The sequence below is a fragment of the Aythya fuligula genome, chromosome 25 (genome assembly GCF_009819795.1).
Source record: "Aythya fuligula isolate bAytFul2 chromosome 25, bAytFul2.pri, whole genome shotgun sequence".
In the NCBI taxonomy this organism is placed as follows: Eukaryota; Metazoa; Chordata; class Aves; order Anseriformes; family Anatidae; genus Aythya; species Aythya fuligula.
The window spans coordinates 1,994,513-2,017,095 of NC_045583.1; the positions used below are offsets into that span (position 1 = coordinate 1,994,513).

At 39.7% G+C, this 22,583-nt stretch overlaps 1 protein-coding gene across 1 annotated transcript; it reads right to left on the bottom strand.

Moving 5' to 3' along the window:
• Positions 1 to 1,965: 1,965 nt before the first annotated feature.
• Positions 1,966 to 22,317, bottom strand: ST7L (suppression of tumorigenicity 7 like). The gene is made up of 16 exons (XM_032202997.1): positions 22,083 to 22,317; positions 21,726 to 21,808; positions 20,926 to 21,085; positions 20,333 to 20,387; positions 19,574 to 19,689; positions 17,942 to 18,020; positions 17,147 to 17,301; positions 16,534 to 16,631; positions 15,780 to 15,894; positions 13,911 to 13,983; positions 13,133 to 13,235; positions 9,917 to 10,067; positions 9,688 to 9,780; positions 6,818 to 6,957; positions 2,667 to 2,738; positions 1,966 to 2,470 (listed from the first exon to the last, which is right to left on the bottom strand). Exons 1-15 carry the CDS (start codon positions 22,315 to 22,317, stop codon positions 2,685 to 2,687), a joined length of 1,710 nt encoding a protein of 569 aa, XP_032058888.1. The 3' UTR covers positions 1,966 to 2,470; positions 2,667 to 2,684.
• Between the last annotated feature and the right edge of the window lie 266 nt (positions 22,318 to 22,583).

Here is a 22,583-nt window from a genome sequence, read left to right on the forward strand (position 1 = left end):
GTCCTGTTACATAGACATACAAGCGACCTAACTGCACGTGGATGGATTTGCACGTGCATTGCTGTGGTATGCATCAGGTGGTGAGTCCCTGCTCCTAAGTGTCTACAGAACGTGGCTATAAGGCATGAACAGTCCTGCTAGGAAATCCTACAGAGAGCTCCTCCTTCCTCAAGAATTACTGGCACTTCTAGAAAGACAGGAAGATTTTCATTACATAGACTGTTGCCAGCTATACTTTCAGCCTAAGCCCATCCCCTTTCTGTTACTGTTATGTCAGGGGAGGACAGTGAAAGAAAGCAGCTCTTGGGATGATACATGGGAGGCACTGCTTCATTTATAACCCCACACAAATGCTGGAAAATGTTCAACTTTAAAAAGCATTAGGTTGGTTACCTTATGGGCCCCTGTGGACCAAGAAGTGAAATCGCATGAACACAAGGCATCTATTAATCACCGCAGTGATTCCACAGCGAGAAACAACCCCGATGGCTTACACAACTGGGAAGAGTTGAGAAAACCACCTACTAGTAGTAAGGCACCTCAAAAACATCTTGGTAGCACCTTTCTGTAGGGCTCCTCTCTTGACTCCTCAATGAATTCCAGTGTTTAGCTTGGATTAAAGCCCAGTCAAAACAAATATACAGTGGAGAATAACAATGGCATTGCTACCTAAACATGTGTACATCCTCTCGGCCACACTTGCAAACAGGAGACACGCAGGTGACCATCAGTTTTATAGTCAATGTTTACAAGGTAAAGAATTTGAAAAACTCAGCTTTCTGCGTTAAGGGAGATTCTAGGTCAATTCAAATGGTCTGGGATAATACACATCGCATATTTTCATTTCATATTCTGCCAAAAGCTGGAATGACAGCTCTACTACTTGCACGTGCCAGCCAGACCTTTGGCAGGGGGCTTTGCAGAACAGAGAGTACTAGAAGCTGCAACTGTGCTGAAAGATGACTTTTAGAGAATCAGAATTAAGGAATAGTTTATCTGGACTAATTAAAATATCCCCTCATTCATATGAGTCCTGTTTATGTTAAAGAATTAAATAACTTCAGAATGAAAAAAAAAAAAACATCTTTGCTGATTGATTTAGGTACTACTTCAGAGAATGGCGTAGGCTACAGCAAGCTTCTTCCATCAGGATTTAAAAACTAGAATAATTTATGACACCTTTCAGAGAAGCCATCGAGGTCACAGCTTGCATCAATCTTTCACAAAGATCAGCGTAGATTAAGCATGTAAAACCTCCCTATTTATTATGGATAACTGTATGCGTATATCTGTGAAATGTATGAAGATGGGCAACTTGTGCTCAGAGTTAGCATTTATCCACAAGCCCGTGCTATTTTTGCCACTTCCACATTTTAAGACGCCTTGTCTAACACGAGGCTGCTTCCTCAGTACTGAGCAGCAGACCTGAATGTTAAAGAGTTGACATTTTCTCTAATGGGGGAAGAGTGGAAATGGAGGTCACACCAATTACCTCAAAGCACTTGGCTGCCACAGCTATCTGTTCACCTCTGCAGTAAACAGACCCTCGTGGCTGGTCCATATGTGAAGTAATTCCTTTGAAGAGTGCTCCACACCTCAGTTCTCTTCAGGACTTGATATCAACAATGATAGTACTTTTTCTTTGGACTAACACTTGAAAGTTCAGGTCTCCCAACGAGACTCCCGTGCAGATACCACAATCACTTTTGGCAGTTTCAGAAATCATCCTGCCTTTCAAGGCAAAGGGATTTGAAAGACAAAAGATGTACAATTAAATCTAAAGAAATAACAATATGAAATAGAGGAGCTTATACCACAATTTCCTTGCGTAGCACAAGCTTACAGGACACAGAAGAAACAAATCTTTCTTTGTACACTATAATCTGTATTAAAACAGAAGCTTACAAATTCAACGAAACTCAATGTGTTAAGAAGTAACATTTTAATAAAGAAAGCAGAGCCATACTTTGCTCTTAACAAATATTTTGAAAAAGGCTTACAAAATTAAATCTAAGCCAGTTATCTGGTGCGTCTGCAGCTGAGAAAGAAGTGTCAATGCTCAAAACATCTGCTCAATTTGTGTTCTCTCATTTCTCACAGAGGAAGTATTAGCTTCCTGTTGTACAAGCGATTAAGAGAGCAATGAGATTATTGCTCAACAAAAGCTATTTTCATAGATGACTACAGACGCCAAGGCCGAAGAAGAAATTCATACAGAAAGCACCATTACCAACATGGAAGCCTGTGAAAGACACCGGTTTGAAGAGCACCTTTCTTTGTTGCCTCCCCACCTCGGTGTCAGCTAACCATGCCCAGCTGGTGCTGGCAGGGACACTTGTGGGAACAATGAAACCGAAGCGTTGTGGAAAGGATGCTCCGGTCAAACTGGAGCCAGCCAATGCCACAGACTGGGCAGCACGAGGACCTCGGTGTTTTCCATAGCGAAGGGTAAAAGGACAGTCCCAAAGAACTGGAAAAAAAAACAAACAGATCACAGCAATAAATGAATTCAAGTTCAAAAACTAATTTCCTTTCATAGGCTCAAGATATGAGCAAAGAAAACCTCTATCTTATAGTGTGTTGCTGCAGAGAAGTGTCTGACTTTAAAACCAAGACCAAAAAAAGAGAACCCTCTTCAGGAAGCTGCAGCTCTGAGCACAACTCACCTCAGGGACGTCCAGGGCTCAGCCGGAGGCCAGCACGCTGGGAGCACTCACAGGCCAAATCACTCGCAGCACCTAGGCAGAAGCAGGACACGTTAGGATGGTGTTTCTGTGCTGCCACCCTGCCAGTGCCCCGTGCTCACAGCATCAGTAACCAGACGGGGAGGAGGGCAGTGCATTGCCTTGCGTATTCAGGCACAGATTTTTTACAGGTCATCGATCCAAACGTGGAAAAACTGAACAGACAACCCGGCGAGACCAGCCCATTCTTCCAGACAGGATCCATATTCTAGATGCCATCTAAACAGTTCCAGAAATAAAGATTAAGCTAAAACAAATGGCGCACGCTCCCCTGCACCTTCTCAACCCATCCCCCCGGGCCTCGTCTTATCCTCACACAAACCCTCTTTTCATGAGGCAGCAGTGACAGGACTCATTTACTTTGAGGGTTTTACTTTGGCCCTCCTGGCTTCTATCATAACCTCAAATATTACATTAAAAAGGCTTTTAAAACATAACATTCACAACAGCGCAGGAGCTTTTCCTCGCAGCTAGCTTCTTCCCTGCCTGCGTGCGTGTGGCACCTTCACATTAAGTGCATGAGTTAAGATGTAGATTAGCAAGGCAAGAAACCTTTGCCCTTGGCATCGACACTCAGCTGTGACAGGAAACTTCAGGCTTTTTTTCTATGAAGTGTAGAACCACTCATTACACATTGGCAGGGAAGTGCACATCTCCAAACTATACACATTTTCTCTTAGATAAGCAAAAGACTCAAGTGTTTATAAATATGAAAAGTTCAGCAGCTGGCTAAAAAGTTAATTCTCCAGTCTCACTTAATGAGCTTTGGGGAAAGTGGTAGGGGGATTTGTTCAGAAAGTAAAGCAGATTGTCACAGAAAATAGGACTTGCCAGACTGGGCTCTGTTTAGTCCTATATTCTGTCTCTAGCTGCCTGCTATCAGGAGAAGGGCAAGGAATCCTCTAATGGGGAGCTACAGCACAACCAGGATGAAATATGTTTTCTCCTTATCTTGCAATCATAAAAATTAGCCAATTTTTAATTTAAGTCCCATGACTTCTTTCTTTGTTGTGAAAATATCAAGCAACCCATATCAAAATACTTTGGAACACGAATTGTCTTAGGATTTTGTCCAATTCCCTGCACAAGAACGTGTTTTCAGTAGGATACTGGAACACTGCTGTATTTTTTCAGTGCTTCAAAATGAACTAATACCAGTCTATTCCAGTAGCGTATATCGGAAAAAAGGTTAGGACTTAAAAAAAAAAAAAAATGGGACTGACTTGTCCTTAAGTTAAGCACGTTAGTTGTTTTCGGGAACTTCTGAGCAGACTTTTTACGGTGCCTTCTGTCTGCTGCGTCTGCAGTATTCACAGCAGACTTCTCAGTGCCTTTGTCACGGTTCGTAACAAGGAACTTTGCAAAAAGGACCTTTGCAACATCACCTTTGCAAGATCCTAGACAGCTACCCAGCCCTCCACCTACACAATTATTAAAAAAATAAAAATTCATACTGCATGGCAACAAGATCCGTTCGTCTCGTTTTGACAGAAGGTGTTTTTCAGCTTGCTCAGTGCGCTGGACGTACTGCTGTCATCCATTCCTGTACCTCCTCCCCTCTGTCACTTACCAAGGGAATTCCCAACAGCCACCGACCTGTCTCAGGCTGTCAGTAACGGTGTCTCTGAGATCACAAATTTAGCTGAACCAAACAGCAAGGCTGAGCCCTTCCCCACAGCACCCTCTGAAGCCCCTGCAGCCTTTTTGCAGATCATGGGTTCTCTGCCCCCTCATCACCTGAGTGCCTCCCGTGGCACATCTTCCCCTCCTCCTACAGCTGACCCATCTTAAAACTTGAGTTGCAAGAGAACTAATAAAGCCACAGTGGGCTCTAACTAGATGAGTAAATGCTCAGCACTTTGCAAGCATCAGTCCCTAGTGCCTGCAAACCCTTCCACCTGCACAAAACACCCAAATCCCACCGGCGCCTGCTCCCAGGGCCAGCAACTACGACGGAAGGGCTGCCATCAGTTTCAGAGGGAGCTGAACTGAGTAGGTGCCAGTGCTAAAGTCTTTTGTTGATGGCGTATTAGGTTGTATACATTGGAACTAGCAAATGCTTCATTGTGATTTTTGGCCACTTGGAATATTTTTAGCAATTTGCCAAGGTTTACCCTGTGATTTATTACGGAGGAAACAAACTCAAGCACTAACAAATGAAAATATGTAAACTCAGACTTTTAAAGTCAATAGAAAGGTATTCAACTTCTTAAAGCTGTTTAGAGGCATGCAGTTCACTAGATTCAATTGTTGGAAACAACAGTTTAAGAAGCAACTGAAATATAATTTAAGCAGTCGTATTTAAATCAGTTATAGTGAAAACATCCACATGCACAATACTTTTCAATTGTCATTCTTAAAACCATGCGTTAGATTTGCTTGAAATTCAACAACTCCAGCAATTTGCTAGAAATCCGTTTTGTACCACTTTTTCACTAAGGCCAAAGCGTTCCAAGTATCTACCGTCCAGAACTTTATCATCTCAAATGATTATATTTAATAAGTTACAACATAATGTTATGAAATAGTACTTGAAATCATGAAAAACACGGGGGTTTTATTTTCATTTAGAAAGTTTAAAGCCCTGAAGTTACCTGCAGGTATAACACTAGATACAGCACAGATTTTTATCCCAGTACTCTTGGGTGGAGCAGGGTGTCATTAAACAGAAGTTTCCATTTTCAGTACAAAATTCTTTTTAGGAAGAATTTCTTCAGAGACTGGTTAACATTGGAAGGGACTGCCCAGAGAAGTGATGGAGTCCCCATCCCTGGAGGTATTAAAGAGACGTGGATGTGGCACTCAGGGACACAATTTAGTGATGGGATTCAGTAAGTCAGGATGATGGCTGCACCTCTTGATCTAGGTCTTTTCCAACCTAGAAGATTCTATCAGAATTCATCTAGGTGCCACATACCTCCAAAGCACAAGACCTAATGTTTTATGAAGTGTTAGCATTCACCACAGCACTATCTATAGCTAAAATACAGAAACAATTTACAAAGGATCTGAGACAATCCAGGAATAAAATTGAAAGTGTGAGTTTGCTACTGAATATTGTTTCTTACAAGTTTTATGAATGGTTCTGAAAACAACAAGAATAGAATCAAGAGTACAATAACCTAATAATTAAGGTAAGGAAGACTATTAGTCAGAGCATGAACAAAATTTAACATTAATTCTTTCTAAAATAGCAGAATACCGGAAGACAATGTCCTTCTCAGCAGCCAATCTCAATGGATCAATACAGAATTCACTCCTTTTCTGTTTACCTAACAATGTAATTTCCACTTTTGCCAGTATGAAACTAGAACAGTGAGTGGCAAGAACCCCTTCACCTGTCAATTACTTGGTGGAATTATGCAGCAACATGCATGCTTCTTGATCATCTTTCCTGCTGAGCAAGCACTCTCCATCCTTTCCTACAGAACGTTAAATAAATACACTGCCAAATGACCAAACCTTGTGATTTTTTCCCCACATTTGGGCACGTCAATTGACATTCAAAATACCGTTATATAAAGCCAACTAACTTGTACAAAGTCTTTTTTTGGTGCAAGAAACCTAGCAGAGAGAACTTCACCAAGCAATTCTTTGTTAGCATAACATTTGACCTTGTATCTCTTTGGAAATCATACAACTTTGCTAATGCAGTCCTTACAGAATTAATCAAGCAGATAGTTAGACCCTAGTTACTAGGGATCCAGCCAATTATGAGCAGCACTGAAATTTGTCACTGGCATGTCCAACTACATTTTCTAACATAAAGATCAACAGAAACGTGGAGACGGGGCCCCACTCTCAGACCTGCATGATTTGGATGTTGTAGACTGGAATTACTAGCAAAGCTAGTAGCTGTCCAAGCAGCTTTTTTTTTTTTTTTTTTTTTAAAAAACCAACAGTAATACTGCAGAAGGAAGCAGGAAGCATGCTAAAAAGCCCTATACCAAGCCCTGAGCAGATGTAGTAAAACATGGCAAATGTCTGCGATATGGAAGCTGGCATCTTTGATTTTTAAAATACAAACACATGGGAAACGTTGGTAACATAGAAATGACAGAGCCAATACTTACAGCTTTAGCAAAAATGACCATCAGCTCAGGAAACTGGTGTGTAAGGAGTGCAAGCATTGCTGAAAAGGAGCACAGGCCTGCTGTGAAGTGGATGAAAAAGGGAAGTTCTTTCTGTGGGTAAACGGAGACTTCATGAAATGCTGAAAAGGGGAAAAAAAAAATATATTGACATTTGATAATCAAAGACAGTTTTCTGAATTATTTGCATAGTCTTACGTTCAATTCCAGACTTACGGAATGCATAAATTCAGCGTCAGGACTACTCTGCAGCACCCCATATTAAGTCCCAGGACTTTATTCAAACTTCTCAAAAATCTTCCCCTCATATCAAAGGCTCATCTTACTTATCGATAGTACACTTCCCAACCTTCTTTTTCACTTGCACGGGTTTTATTTCTGAAGCATTTCAGCCTTAGATTTTGGTACTCTTTTAACAGGACAGAGGGAAGAGTTACAAAATCCACAGGCTGTCAAAATCACCAAGATCATTTTAAACAATTCAGGTGTTTTCAACCACCTGAAGCATTAACTCTGTTATCTGCCCTTCCTGTGAGATCAAATGCACAGCGTGTACAGAACCACCACCACGTTATATATACATGCAAAGTAGCTCCTTAATACTTTTCAAAGATTTCTGGTTGGTAGACTACAGTAAATTTTTCAGAGCAGCTGACAGAGCAGACCTCAAAGCAAACAGTACCAGGACGAGGTTATAAATTCTCCACATAGCAGTTCCTTGCAATTTCCAATCTACGGTAACAAAATCACAAGAAGGTGATTAGAAAGGCTAAGGGGCTGGCATATGGAGCTTTCAGCACTCAAGACACTACAACTGCTTGCTAGCTGAGGACCTGCTTGGTGAATTTGCAATTACTTACCGGCCATGAATACCTGCAGCTCTAACTTTTACCCAGTGATTTTGAATGGTTTTTAAATGAAGAAAAACCTTTCCACAGACATAAGTAATTATGAAAGGGCTGCATATTTCTTCACAAGCTGGTTTTAAATCTAACAAAAGCTTCAAACTTTAAGTATATCTTTTTGAAAAATACAAAAACACAATTGCACTAATTCTCACTGTATTCGTTTTACATTTTGTACTTGTAGGGTTTTGATACACAACAGACTGAAGTCTGAAGACGAAACCTCAGTTACTGGTTCTGAATGTTGGCACATAAGGGAAGTTATCATTATAAAAGCAAGCCCAACAAAAGTGACTTGTGCTATTGCAATTCATAAGTGGCAGAGTATTGGGGTTCTGTTTTGCTTTTAAGTGTATGATTTTGGAGCACAACTAGGCAGAGCATTTGGAGTTCCATCTAGTCAGAGATGTTTAATGATATCCCAGAGATTATCAGTTCACTCATTAACAGACAATCAGCCCTGCTATGCCACGATACAGTACGACAGCAACACAGTCTTTACTTGAAAAATCAAAGAAATTACTTTGTCTACTAAGGAATAAGTGTCATGCTCTCATAGAATGTAGAATCTCACCTGATTTTTAAAACACAGATATACAATGTAAAGAAAGCCATAACCTAAGCTGGAAGGATTCCTTTTGCGCTAGTTTTTCCTACATTTGTTAGCTACAATCAAATCCAAAATAGGTAAGGACAACAAAAGGCAACTCCATACGTTCACAGCCATTTGGGAACTGTCACTAGTCAGATCAATCCAGGATTTTTGCATTATTAATATGGCCAACATAATGTTTTAAATTTATCTATTTAAAGTAAAGTATCAAGATTTCTTGAGGAAGTACTGCAATAAAAGTGTTAAGATGATTTTATTTATGGGTAGTTTTATATTTAAAACATAACAGGAATGCGTGAATGATCGTGTTGAAATATCTGCATGTGTTGGTGTTTAATTATGCTGAGAAGTCTACAAGTTAGGGTTAGTCACTAACCGAGGAATTCCTTCTGCAATATCCTGCGTAAGTGAGAAACGAGTAATTTAAAGCAGTCTGGGGGCAAATTTAAATTACACATTTTAAATATAACTTCAGGTTTGTTAAATAGAAACACGTATGTGCAGTTTTGCTTTCCACAGCTGTGGTCTCAGTGGGTCTGATGGTGCTTTTGCAGTAGCTCTTTCCAGTCCTGCGGGACTTGTGTTTCTTCACAAAAGGAATTCTATTAGCATGTACGATAAAGGGTCCAATTCTAATTTATATTAATGCTATTTTTCTAAGTATGATGAGCATAGGCATTAATGGTTTATTTTCAGGTTGCCTTACCAAAGCAATAAAACTTGCAGGTTCATACTTCCATGAAGTAATCTCAAAGTACTGGACATTTGGAGAAGACTTACTTTTCAGTGTTAGTATAAATCTATAAAATGATCTAAATGGATAAAAATTTCCAAGAAGCGTAGTGTCCAACAGATTAGTACGTATCACTGAATTAGTGACAGAAAACAAAATAACATCCTGTGAAGATTCTCTGAAGGATCACAAACACATTCTGCAAGATACTTGAATGAAGGACTGAAAACAAGCATTCCATCCTTGCTAAAAGGAAACAACTTCTCTACAACAGTTTTAAAAGAAGTCATGGATTTCATAAGTAATTTAAAGAACTGGTCCGATTAGTTGCTGTCAAAAATTGCCAAATGTAGGCTGATGGTACCACACGCAGACTTTATCTTTGAAGCAGCCATGATGTTTTTACAGAATCGAGCTAATGTTTGGCCTACACACCTGTGATATGCTTAAGAACCGTTTGGGAGGGACATCAACAAATAGCTGAATGCCCTTCAAGGGAAGCTCTTAACTAAAAAACATTGTAAAGTAAATAAAGAACAGCACAAATTGAACACGTCCTTCAGTTATGTTTTATTATCGTTACCGCTTATAAACCACTTACTTGGCAACAGTTCTCTGTCTGCTGTTTCTGTGCAACTTGGATAGGGATAGAAAAGATGACCTTTCTCTAGTGGGTACGGGATCATCCTAAATGCTGAAAAAGAGCGAATGACATTAGATCTGTATCTGAATCGAGCGATCAGATTCTCACAAACAAAACCAATTGTGATTGAGGTGAATAAAAGGCAGAGATTAGCCTATTGTACAGAAAAAAAAGGAGAGATACTTACTGCCCTCCCATGTACAGTGCAGCAGATTTAGAGCCCCTTCTATTCTCTTCCAGTGCTGGAGATGAAAAAAGGCATATGCTACTGCCTCACTGTCCCCTCGTTTCAGGATATGCTCTGGAGGTAGAACCAAACTTTTCATTTCTAGTAAGTACTGAAAGTAAAAAAATAAATAAATAAATAAATAAAAAGGAAAGCACACCTGGTTACATAGGATATTCCAAAATCCTTACTAATTGTGAAACAGGATCGCTTGAGGCATAGGTGAGCACCACACAAAGACCAGCTTCTACCTGCTGGTAACGCAGCTCAATCCTGACACCAGTCAGGCAGCATTTTCACAGCAAGTGAAAAGCAGCAAGTCACATCAGCATAGGCTCAAACCGGGGCTTTCACACATACAGTATCAGAAAAAAGCACCTATGTCAAGGCAAAAAAAATTCTTGTGGAATATACACAAAGTATAATGATACATGTACAATAGCAATGAACTACAAGTTTAGGCTAATAAAAAATCGTATTTGTGCTGATCATTTTAGCAGTGCAAGTTTCAATGTAGGAGGATAAATATTTGTTAGCTCCCAAGTATCAGCAGCAAATCAGAAAGCATCAGTATGCTAACCAAAGGAAGAATAAAAAGCTAAACCCAAAGTCTTATTTTAATGTGTTTTTTCAGTGCAATCACAAAGAATCTCTGCTTTCAGTTTTTAGTTCCAACTTTTTCCCTACATCAGCAGAACGTGATGCACAGAAGGGTTAAAGAACACAAGGATTTTCCATTTTCCTTGAAGCATAGGACATGCAATTTTGCTTCTTCACGTTACATTAAAAAAGAGAGTTATTCCTTTTGAACTTCACTTTAAAAAGCAGATGAGTATTTTTAAATGAATTGATGGTTTCAGCTCTAGTATGTACCTGTGGGTTGGTCTCTCCCAGCATACAGTGTCTCATTCAGTAACAGCCAAAGCTAATCCACATCTTTGATCAATGTAGCTGGCAATTCCTTTGACTGTCTCCCAAAGTGTAAGAATGCAGCTAACTCACCGATTTATTTCAGCAGATGCCACAAACTATGAGATTATTTACTAATCCATTTTGAGGACTTAACTTTTCCCATTCAGATTCTTGAAGGAATGTAGTAGGGGTTGTGCCCCGGCCAAATAAAGCACATTTACTGCCTGGCTAGGTTTTTCTCTTAGTGCCTTGGGCCCACACTCTGGAGGGTAATATTCTTGCTAATCCCCTCTAATCTTCTTCATTTTTTTTTTTTTAACACAGTAAAGGATCACTCACACAGGGCTGCTGTGGGAAAATGGTCTCAAATATCTGCCCTTTGACCTGACTCCTCATCTCTCCCCAGTGCCCAGTTTTCAATAGCCCTAACCACTTTAAGGGAATACAAAGTCGTGATGAAGCCCCACTGCAAGTATTGCCACAACATCCCAATGCTAAACTCTATGTTTGGGTGGTCATCTATAACACCCATACGTTACTACATAACCAGCAAAATTCCAGAATCTGGAAGGTTTCAATGTCCATACTTAACCATAAAACAGGCAAGGTATTAGCACTGAAAATGTTTTTTTTTTGTTTTGTTTTTTCAGATTTCAGAAAGTCATTCTACCCAATAAAAATTTAGAAGATACTCAGAAGATGATTGGAAATGAGTATTTCATACATTATCATAATGCAGTTACAGATCTCTAATTGGAAATGGCTTTAGAGCACCATTTTTCTAGCACTACAAAATGCTTTCCTTACTTTCCAAACAAAACCCATCCTTGTAAAAGCATAACTGAGAGCAAAGAGAAAAAGACATCTTTTTCCTTATGCAAAATGTTATGTGTAAAGAAAACCACTTTCATTGGATACAGAAGCAAAGGGATTTCTACTTTCTAAATTCGTTTATTTTCAGCCTATGGATCAGAACAGATTGCAAATTCAAAAACCAGTTTTTCTTCCCTGATAGTTCACTGCAATCTACTAGGCACGCTATTACACTTGTTTGTAACCTTCCCCTCTGCCTTTTTATTATTTGACTGTGAGAATTTCAGAACTCCGTGGAGTTCTCAATAAAATTCTGCCATGCAGTCTAATAAAGTAGTGTTTCAAGGTAACATTGTAATAAAAAACTCACCAAGAAAACCGGACAGATACAATTAGAAGGGAAGATCAAATTACTGGAACCTGGATTCAGTTTCCGCAATTGTTTGTAAAACTACTGAGCATATTTTGCAAACAGCCTGTCTGAAATTATATCTAACTTCTTTAAAAAGGTGTATGAGACTCCTGAAATAACTGAAGGACAAACAAAACTTAAAAAAAACTTTTAGACGATGATAATGCGTTATAATCTTCTTCCCCTAAAGGCAGAGGCAAAAGAAAAATCTGTCTGAGACTGTCTGAAATGAACTTGCTACGCTCTTGATCAGTCATGCAAACAAGCAGCAATTTCTCCCAGCAATTAGCTTCCCCAGTGCACATTCTATTGGATTGGACAGGCAGACAGAACAGAGTGGTTGGATAATTCGAGCCTTCATAGCAATAGTCATCCGGACTCCACCATCATTTGCAGAGGATTAGGTCCAGAACTAAGCCAACCTTCTGCATTCAAGGTTTCAAACTGAACACATCGATATTGCTCGTCCAGTAAAAAGCCACAAAGAATTTTATTTTCACACCATGCTCAGTGGAATCCACACCTTGGCCACTTCACATAATGACAGACGTTAAATGTAGAAGTACTGATTCTTATTGTTTAAAAACAAAGAGTAAGTGACAGATCTATCACTAACCAGAGTACCACAGCCTTACTTCTAAGCATAACATCTAAGTATTTTGAAATACTATGAGTGGTCATTGTTTGGTGAACTTAGCTTGGCTCAGGGATTTTACATGTCTAAATTTGTATTTGTTAATACTTGCCCTTACAAACAGCAACCCTCAGTAACACATTACTGGATTTTCCAACAAGTTAGACAATTTTAATTTATTTGTTTTTTGTAACAACACTACCAGAACATAAGCTATTACAAAAAACTAATTCTGGCAACCAAACCTTTATGATATAAATACTAGACGGTTTAATAACTCAAGCGCCAAAGTTATAATCAACTTCAGGGAAACATGAGGCTAAAAAGGCTCAAACAAGACGTTAACATAATATGACTTCTTTTAGAAAACAATAACGTGGTCCAATAGCAAATAAAATACTCTTACCTTTGGAACATGAGGGTTAAATTCCACAGCCCTGTGAATTGCTTCCACGGCATTTATTTCTGCTGTACTAAGCCCTCTTTTGGAGGCAGTTTCTGGGGAGAACCTAAAGAGGAAAATTCATATTGAACAAAAGTAATAAATAATAAAAGCCATCCAGATGTTTATTTTCTTTATAAGCTTGGAGTTCATTAAAAATTGACTGATTCATCAAGATAGATAAATGCTTCTAGGAGACAAACATTCATGCTAATTTAGGTATCTTGACTGTCATCCAAGCCCATATGACAAAGATATGTTAAACTTCGTGAAATTTCATGTCAATTACCCAAGTGATTGAGTGCCCAAGTCTTTCATAAGACTGATAGAATATCAGCTAGCAGGACTTAAAGCCGAAATCAGCTGCATAAATGGATCAGAATGAAAGTGAAATGCCATAAAACCCACCACAATTACCTATCACCCAGTCCACAAATTAAAGAACTGATGAATGCCACAAGCAAGATACTGAAAACAAGACTTATACAAAGGCACACATGCACATTGGTCTTCAAAAAATACATTGAACTGTATTAACTCTATGGATGCTTAAAATAAACCTTAAATTATGCTTAACTATACAGCTAATTATTATACATAACTACATGCATATTAAAATATGCACAAATTGATCTTAGAAATATAAATGTTACGTATTGGATTTCGACCTTTTAAATTCGTATTTTGCAGCATGACCCAAGATTAGCAACAAACCACTGTTTTCACCGTTGTGCTTGCTTACCTTTCTGAAACAGCTCTGGCTTTTAACAGGGCTGCTGTGTAACATATGGCTGCTGATTTTGGAAGACTAATATCTACGATAAAATAAAACAATTAGGCTGTAAGATTTTAAGGCAAGACAAACATTTGCAAACCCATTTCCTCTGAGCTTAGGGATTTTTATTTTGGTACACCATACAATAAATGTAACATCTGAAACATTTCAGCTTTGATTAGAAACTTTGAATTGCTGTGCACAAGTCTTCTTTCTGGTCACCAGTCAGATTAAAAACCCAGAGTTGTAGTTAGATGGTAAAGAGACTAAAACAAAGCAAAACACTGAAACTGAATTCAAAGAGAAATGTGTGTATAAATATACGCTTAAGAACAGCGTGCTTGTCCTGTATTAACCCACAAAGGTTTAAAATAAGCCTCCAATCTTTACCTAATTTTGCAACATTAACACAGAGTTTTACAAAATACTGAGAGACTGACTAGAAGCCGACCAAAAAAAATATTACATTACAGACAGGTAGACAAATTTTAATGAGAACACAATTTCCATTCTTTTCCAGTTGCATAGGAAAAAATTCTATTAGTTGTAGGTTTTATAGAACATCTGAGGCCAAGTTTGAGTTGACAATTATAGATTAGAATGTTAGCACTCCACGGTACAAGTTTACTTTAAAAGCAGACAAAGTCTGGGGTCTAATTCCCAAGTACCATGTTGTGTATAGTCAGATGGCTCTTGCTTTTTTTGTAAATCCCATCCTGGGCTTGTCCATCACTTACTAGAAGTCTGGCTGTCGTGTCAAGCAAAACACAGGGAGGCTATGGAGAGTTTGAAGTTCATACTCATTTTTCCAGATGCTTAGAAAAAAATCAGAAACCTTTTCTTAAGAAGAGTGTCACAATTTTTGATGCTAAGATAAAAAAGTACCAGGACAAAAAGCAAATGTTCGTTAAATTAATAAAAACCCACACAGAAGAACACAGATGATCAAATAAAAGAAACTGGGAGCTAGCGTGACCACATAAAATGTGCACAGAATTTTGACAAGAACATATTTTTTTTCTATTCCCTGAAGCTATAAAGAACAGAAACACAAGAGAGGACATATCGACTCCTTAAGGGCATTGAACAATTGCCAAATACATCCTGCTTCCATGTTCCTCCATTTTAGAGATGATTTAATGGACAGATTTGACAGCAGCACTTTGTACACTAATGATGTGGGCATTATCTAGGTGACAGAACTCCGAGGACAGTAAGAAGGTAAGAATATACTTTATTAGCCTTTCTCTAGGCTCGTACAACACCTGAAACGTATTACTCCAGATGCAAAGTGAAAGCAAACCACTGCCACTTAATGAACGAGAGCTTGTATACCACTAATCTCTGGCAAGCAGCATGCTTGTATGTCACTAATCTCTGGCAAGCAGCCTCACTATTACAGAATCTTGAAGCCAAGACTGGAGCACAACAGAAGGGAAGACTACCTTTTTCAGCCTATTTACATCAATTACTTAGGAGGCCATGTGCTAACTGAGAAAGGCTGATGAAATTAGGCATAACCATGGATGCAGAAGAGATTAAAAATTAAAATAATCCTTGAGCTGAGGCAAAGTGAGCTCCAAGATATCTTTACGAATTAGTGTTAACTTAACATAAAAGGTGTGCATGGGCTATAGGTCGCCTACATTTGAGCTCACAATTCAAAATAAAAGAAACAACCCACGCTCTGGAAACACCTACTTGTTGCTGATGAAGGGAATCTAAGTCAAAGAGCTGAGACACTGGTTAGATGTCTGCTTTCGGACAGGCAAACCTTGCCAGTTCACCTATGCACTCACACAAAGCCACCAGTATTTCCCAGTATACATCACTTACCATCATACTTCGCTAAAACTGCCTGGACATCTGCGTAAGCCTGTAACTCCAGTAGCGCCTCCAGGAGGTTTTCGTGAATATTCAGCATGCTGAGAAGTGGAAACTCTTTCATTAACTGCAAATGAGTAAAGAGAAATAAATTAGGCACATACAGATTTTCACTTGAATCCCAGAAATATTTAATAGAAATCAGCATAATAATTTAAGCTTTTTCAATGTTCTTTTCTCTTCTAGCATTCGGAAGTAGCACGTAAATGACATGAGAAGTATTGCATTATTTCTACCTTACAGTCACCAGGTTTTTCCTCTATTCACCTACTAGAAAATACATATACCAAGGTTCACAAAATCTCTCAGCCCAGATTTGCGTATCTCCCACAGTGGGTTGATTTGGTCAGTAACACTTTCCCATGTCAAAACAGCCTATGATAAATCTTTGGCAAGTGAAAGAAAAATTAGGAGGAGGCATAAAGCTGGCTGTTTTGACAGGTTAGTTGTTAAGCCAAGCACAAAGGAAACTGGACAACAGAGCTTTGAACTTACGACATTATATAACAAAAATTTGAACCTCAGATATGAGAAATAAAAAAAACTGTTCTCAAAAAAATCATAAATCGTGATGTGCAAATCTCATTGGGAAATAATTCAATTAGATTTACTATGATGCCTACAAAAGGATTTTAAACCAACAGTTTGAACGATGTGCCTGAAAACAACAGGAGTTGCTCCCATTTTTTTTTCCCTAAGTACTCACATCTCTCATCATTTTGACTGCTTCTCGTATTCTTCCAAGTTTTCTTGCACACATAGCTAGTCTTCTTTTCACATACACCAGTACATTGGTGTCTCTTCCTGATGAAAAAGAGGAAAACAATAATCTACCAGTTTTAACCCTTTACTCTTCCTCTCCCAGAAACACAACAAAAATCCCACAACCTTCTTCCTAACCATATGTAAAAGCAAAACATAATCACTACTGCTGTCCCAACCAAAGCCTGTCTAGACTAATCCCAGAAACTTTTATATATGCTAAATAACAATTTTTTTTTTTCCAAATCAGTGGTGTAAAAACAGAAGATGCTATGGCCAAATTTTACTTGTTCCATTAGCCTGCTCTACCTACCCTGCTTTCCAAGACAGTAACGCATCCAGCCTCAGCAAGACAACCTGTGATGAGTACACAGCACAACTGCCACTTTCTAGATGCATTTGGGTACTACGTAATATCATTGTGCACATGCATAAGCATACTAAAAAAGCAGGAAGCGCCTCACTGAATTGAAAAACAAAACTAGAATCACTAATTATTAATTTAGTTGTATGTTTCTGCTCACACAAAAATAAGTTTTTGATTTAAAAGTGCTTACTTAGCTGTGCTTCATGCTGTGGACTTTGGGAATGGCAGTTCTGAGACTTTCTGTAAATCATTTCTCCTGCTTTCAGAGCCTGCTTAAAGTACTTCTCAGCATCTACGATAGTTGTTGCTTCTTCCTCTGCTAGAAGAACATATGCAGTGGCACAACTGTAATAAGGAAAAAAGCCACAGATCATTCGGAGGGACAAAATTCACTATTTTTGAATAAATATAGAAGAATCAGAAACAGGGAGTTTTCACATACGTTAAGTATCTAAACATTGACAATATTAAACTACCAGATTATTAACTGAGTAATGTTAAAATTAGTAGCTCTATCCAGTAGATAGACCTAATTACACAACAACAGCCAGAGTACATTAAGAAATGGATCAGAGAAGTGCATTGGATTCTTTCATTTATGTTGTATGAGTATTTTTAAATCCCTTACAGGAATGGCATCCATGAACCTCAAATACAGCGTTACCACAATGCCACCACTGACACACGTATGATCTCATATTCAATTTAGACTCTTCCACTTCAGTATAAGATTTCTCCTTTGTTATTGCGATGGAATCTTTTCTAATAAAAGTGGAGAACAAAAGGTATTTTAAAATTTAAAACAGTTCAATACTTGAATGTAACTTACAGCCATGTGTGTAATTCTCACACTCACAGAAATCCTCCTTCAGCTGTGCAGAACTTTGCTAATTATTATTAGAAGACACTGACAGTGAGCTCAACATGAATCCATTTATTCTTACAGATTAGAAACAAAGCAAATGATCTTATACTCTAAACTTACTCATTGTTCAACTCTAAAGCCTGATACGCAGCTTTAATCCGGGCTTGAGGGTTTCTCTCTCGCCATGCTTTCTGCATTACTGTTGCAAAAACATTTAAAGACTGGTGAGACACAGACAGGCTGGGGAAACAGCTGGTAGCAAAGCAGAAAAGGCGAGGCAATGGCTGGCTGTTCGAGTCTCAATTCTGCATTAACACTGACTTCTACTTTGCAAATTCCTGTTTTCTGTGTGACTGTTGTAGGTAATAGTAAATAAATGTTTTAACTCCTGCAAGAGCTTCTAGCAAAAGCAGCAGAACCTTGTACCTTCTCATTATGTCACAAACCTAATCTGAGATAGCAACACCATCAGGAAGATTATTCACTGACCATTTGAAAACTCCTACACTGAGAAGCAAAGACAGCTTACATAACCAGACAGATGTACAATTTCTAAATTGCTACAGATTTTGGAAACATTTCCCAAGACTTGTTGAAAGCTTGGCAGGAGTGATCATTAAACACAGGTTCTTGCACAGACCTGCACAGAATTTTAATTTAAGCTTTCAAACAGAGCTTCAAAGAAACAATGGTAGAGGTAAGCGCTGTGTTGCACAGGCATACTTTAAGTATGAAATACGCATAAAATGCTTCAGTATTGAGACAGCTGCCAGATAATAAAGGGTTAAACAGCTTTTTTCTAAATTTACAAAGCATATCAGAGTGGCATAGCCAGATGGCAAAGCCAATTCAATATACACTGTATTACCACCTTATTAGAAAGCGTTACAGGAAGCAACTAAAAAGGGTGAAATCTATCCCTAAACCTTTCCCCACTATTCTTCCATTAGGGAAGAATGGGAATCCCAAACTGGAAGCCAGTTTCTAGCAAAAAACACTCAACTTACTTATAGCTACCATTTTCAGTGCAGAACTAGCAGCTTTCACACCAAGCAACAGTTCTGAAATCAGTCCAAAACCTTACGTTCGTGGAATTACATATCTGGCCTATCTCAAAGTATGATAAGAAAATTGAGGAATCTATACATGTTTCTTTTGGAACAAAACCTTCTGCTGTCCAGCAAGAACACCATGGAAAAATGTTTGAGTTTTCTTTTGGAAACAAAATATTAGTCTTGGCTTCGTAAGCGAGACAATACACTCCATTTGTGAAACAAAAACACATCACTCATCTCAAACATGTCACAGCTAGCTGACGCGTAACGCTTCCGGAACTTGACAAATTGGTAATAGCTAACACCTAGTCTGACAATAACCAGGTAGAGAGCATACTCTGCACTAAACATTTGGAATACAATGACAAAACAACGGAGACTGCACTATTCATTTTTCTGGTTCAAATGAGACCACTTCATTGGTTACTGAAAACCTGGACAGTATTCTCAACATCATGTTGTTAATTATTTAAAAAGCGTGAGATCTTAAAACATGTCAGGATCCTGATAGTCTTAGATAAAGCACAAAGTGAAAAACGTCTTTTCTCTGACACCACCTATTAAAGCTCCTAGATAGTAGAGAAAGGCTATTGCAGAAAATATTTGACATGACAGCTTGTACTACCTTGAAGTGTATTAAATATAGGCACTTTACAGACTCCAACTGTTATGTGTCTTGTGCATACGACACTGGTACCTGTATCTGAAGGCCGAAGGGCATCTGTGTCACACGTGAAAAAGTTCTGATGGTCTTGAGCAGACAAATTCATGTCGTAGTATGTCAGGGGCTCCTTCCCAGTCACCCACGTGTATCTTTCAATGGGAGAAAGCTCAGTAAGATGCATTGCTGATGCAAAGGAGGATATCTAACGTACTTAACAACGAGCTAGTGCAAATTTTATTATTGTTATTAATAAAAGACTGGAGTTGCTAATCAGAAGTTTTCAAGTACTCCTGTTCCATAATCTTAACAGTTTGCCAGCAGGCTTCCTGCAGAAGGAAAGTCTTTTTGAGGCTAATCAACTTGAAAAACTGCTTCCTATGAAGCAGCTTTTTCTACAAAATAACACTAGGAGACTTAAATACAGTTGTATCTGTTTAATAAGAGACATTTAAGATTCTGAATCAGTCTCAGCCTCTGAATAAAACAGTAACAGCTGTAAGATCATGACTTTCATAGTTTTTGAAAGAAGATGAAAATAATTCCGGGAATACTTTTCTCCTACTTTACTCTCAAATAAATGATGATATTTACAATAATATTTGCATTCTTAACATTGAAACTGCCAAAGCTTGGAGAGGTGCCTTTTAAACACAGGATTGGCATCAATCACCCCTATAATCTCACAGGTTTCAGCTGTCTCCCAATATTACTAGTACAAGCCCTGCAGAGAAGTCATGTGTATGCTCCCAGTTAATTTTAAAAAAGTACAATGGAAAGTAAGATAGTTAATACCTGCTATACTCTGCCCCTCTGAAAAGATTAAGAGGATTTCGCCACACCTTGCACTCTGAAAAGAAAGCATTTACTGAGTTAAGAGCAGAATTATTACCACCTTGATTTAAAATGCAATAATGCAAATGCAATCTTACTTTAAAAAGCAATTTTTATCTTAGATTTATTTGACCTGAGCACAATCATATAATCTTTATAATCTCCCTGAATTTCTGCTATCACTTAAATATTTTTGCTCCCCACCGTTGTTGTGGTACAAAAGCACATGTGCGAAAGATTAAAGAGTGCCATTTACATTCAAGCAATATTACCTTGCACATGTTTAGAATAGCTAATACCTAATGTTCCTTAAACGCTTTTAACTGAACGTGTGAGATATTTTCTAGATGACATTTTTAATAATGAATGTTTCAGATCAAAGATACATTATCACTTGATTTCTTTTATCATATTAATAAAACGCATCATAAGGCAGAGGCCTTTCCCCAGCTGCTACAAGCACTAATGCTGAGTCAAAGCCATTTAAAACTCAACTCATTTGAACCAGTCTCCTGCAAGCTTAATGAAAGCTGTTGGGACACATTAACAATCACCTGGCATATTCTGCCTGTTTGCCTCATTCTCTCCAACTGAGAACGCTGCTGGTGCTGGAGGGCTGTTTTCCACACCACCAATGAGGGGCCTCAGATGACTCACAGATACCTGCTCGATGAAAGAGGTGCCATATTTTCGGAAATGCCACCACTCAAATACCTGTTATGGGAGAAAAAAGCATCAGAAATTTCCTTAGGCAACACCCTTCCAACATCAACATCAGAGATGAAAAGCAAATTGCACAGAACGAGGACATCCCCTTGCAAATTATTACAGACAGGACTGATCTACATACAAATTAATACTACTTATCTGTTTCGGGCCTGTCTTGTCATGTGGAATTACCCCCATAACATAGAAGAGATTGGAAAAACATAAATATTAGCCTAATCATGTTACTCTCCCCCCAGGTTGTTAGGATAACTCCTAAACCCGTTCAGAAAGTGCCTCGATCTTATACACCAAAGCGTGCTGTACAGGGAAATTACACCCGCAGGCACAACGTGGACGTAGCTTTTTCACTTTACAAAATTAATCCCAAATAATAAAGCACGAAATGGACAGCTAAAAGAAGCCTGAGATCCTTAAAACAGATTCAAGTTATTTTCCTGAGATTCACCTAAACATACAGGATGCGCAGTAAAAGAGTACTTGTAATAAAACTGAAAAGATGCTCGGCAACAAGCTCCTTTGTAGTACAAAGGCACCCTCTAGAGTCCGACAGTTGCCTTTCCCCTTAGCCAAAGCACCTCGGAGGCGCTGGGTTTGTCCCAGAAGCGGGGCAGAGCGCGCTACTTACAAATATCAGCCCAGATATGAAAGAGGAGGTCACTGTGAGGGCAAAGTAGAACTTTGGAGTCAAAGTGCTTAAGAACACAGTCACTGCGAAGAGATACAAAAAACAAACAATGAGCAGAAGCGAAAACCACAAGGAGCTTTTTATTAAACACCGCGTGAAGCGCCACACAAACGCGGCGCAGCCTCACGGATCGGGTTACTTTAACGGAGAGCCCGTTTAGCTTATTCCTGCCGCTCCGTCACCGTGACGGCCGACAGGCTTCAACATAACCCCCCCCCCACAAAAAAAAAAAAAAAAAAGGTGTAAAATCCCAACGGGGCCGGTGTCAAACCCCGACAGGACCCCCCCGGCTCTCACCGGCGGCCAGCCCGTCGCGGAGGCGCAGCGGCAGGCGCAGCAGGGCGTACAGCAGCCCGAGCCCGGCGGCGGCGGCCAGCAGCCCCCGAGCCCAAGGCGCCGCCGTCGCCGCCCGCCGCCTCAGCAGCTCCCAACGCCGCAGCGCCGCGGCCGCCCCGGGACACGGCGGCCCCCGCCCGCTCCCGGTCCCGGTCCCTGTCCCCGTCCCAGTCCCGGTGCCGCCGCCGTCCGCCATGGCCGCCGCCACAGGGGGGACGCCGGGAAGGAGGCGGAGCGCGGCGGGAGCCGCCCTCAGGGCTCAGCGCTCACCGCTCGCGCCCCTCCACACCCCGCAGCTCAGCTCCGGTGTCAGGAGGGGACCCCGCGCCCCGTTAGGTGCCCCCCTCACACACACACACACAGAGCCCGGGGCCGGTGCTCACGGCGCCCCCCCCTTCCCCTCAGCACCCGTCCCGCCCGGCCCTAAGATGGCCGCCCTGCGCTGTTTGCCCTTAGCCAAGA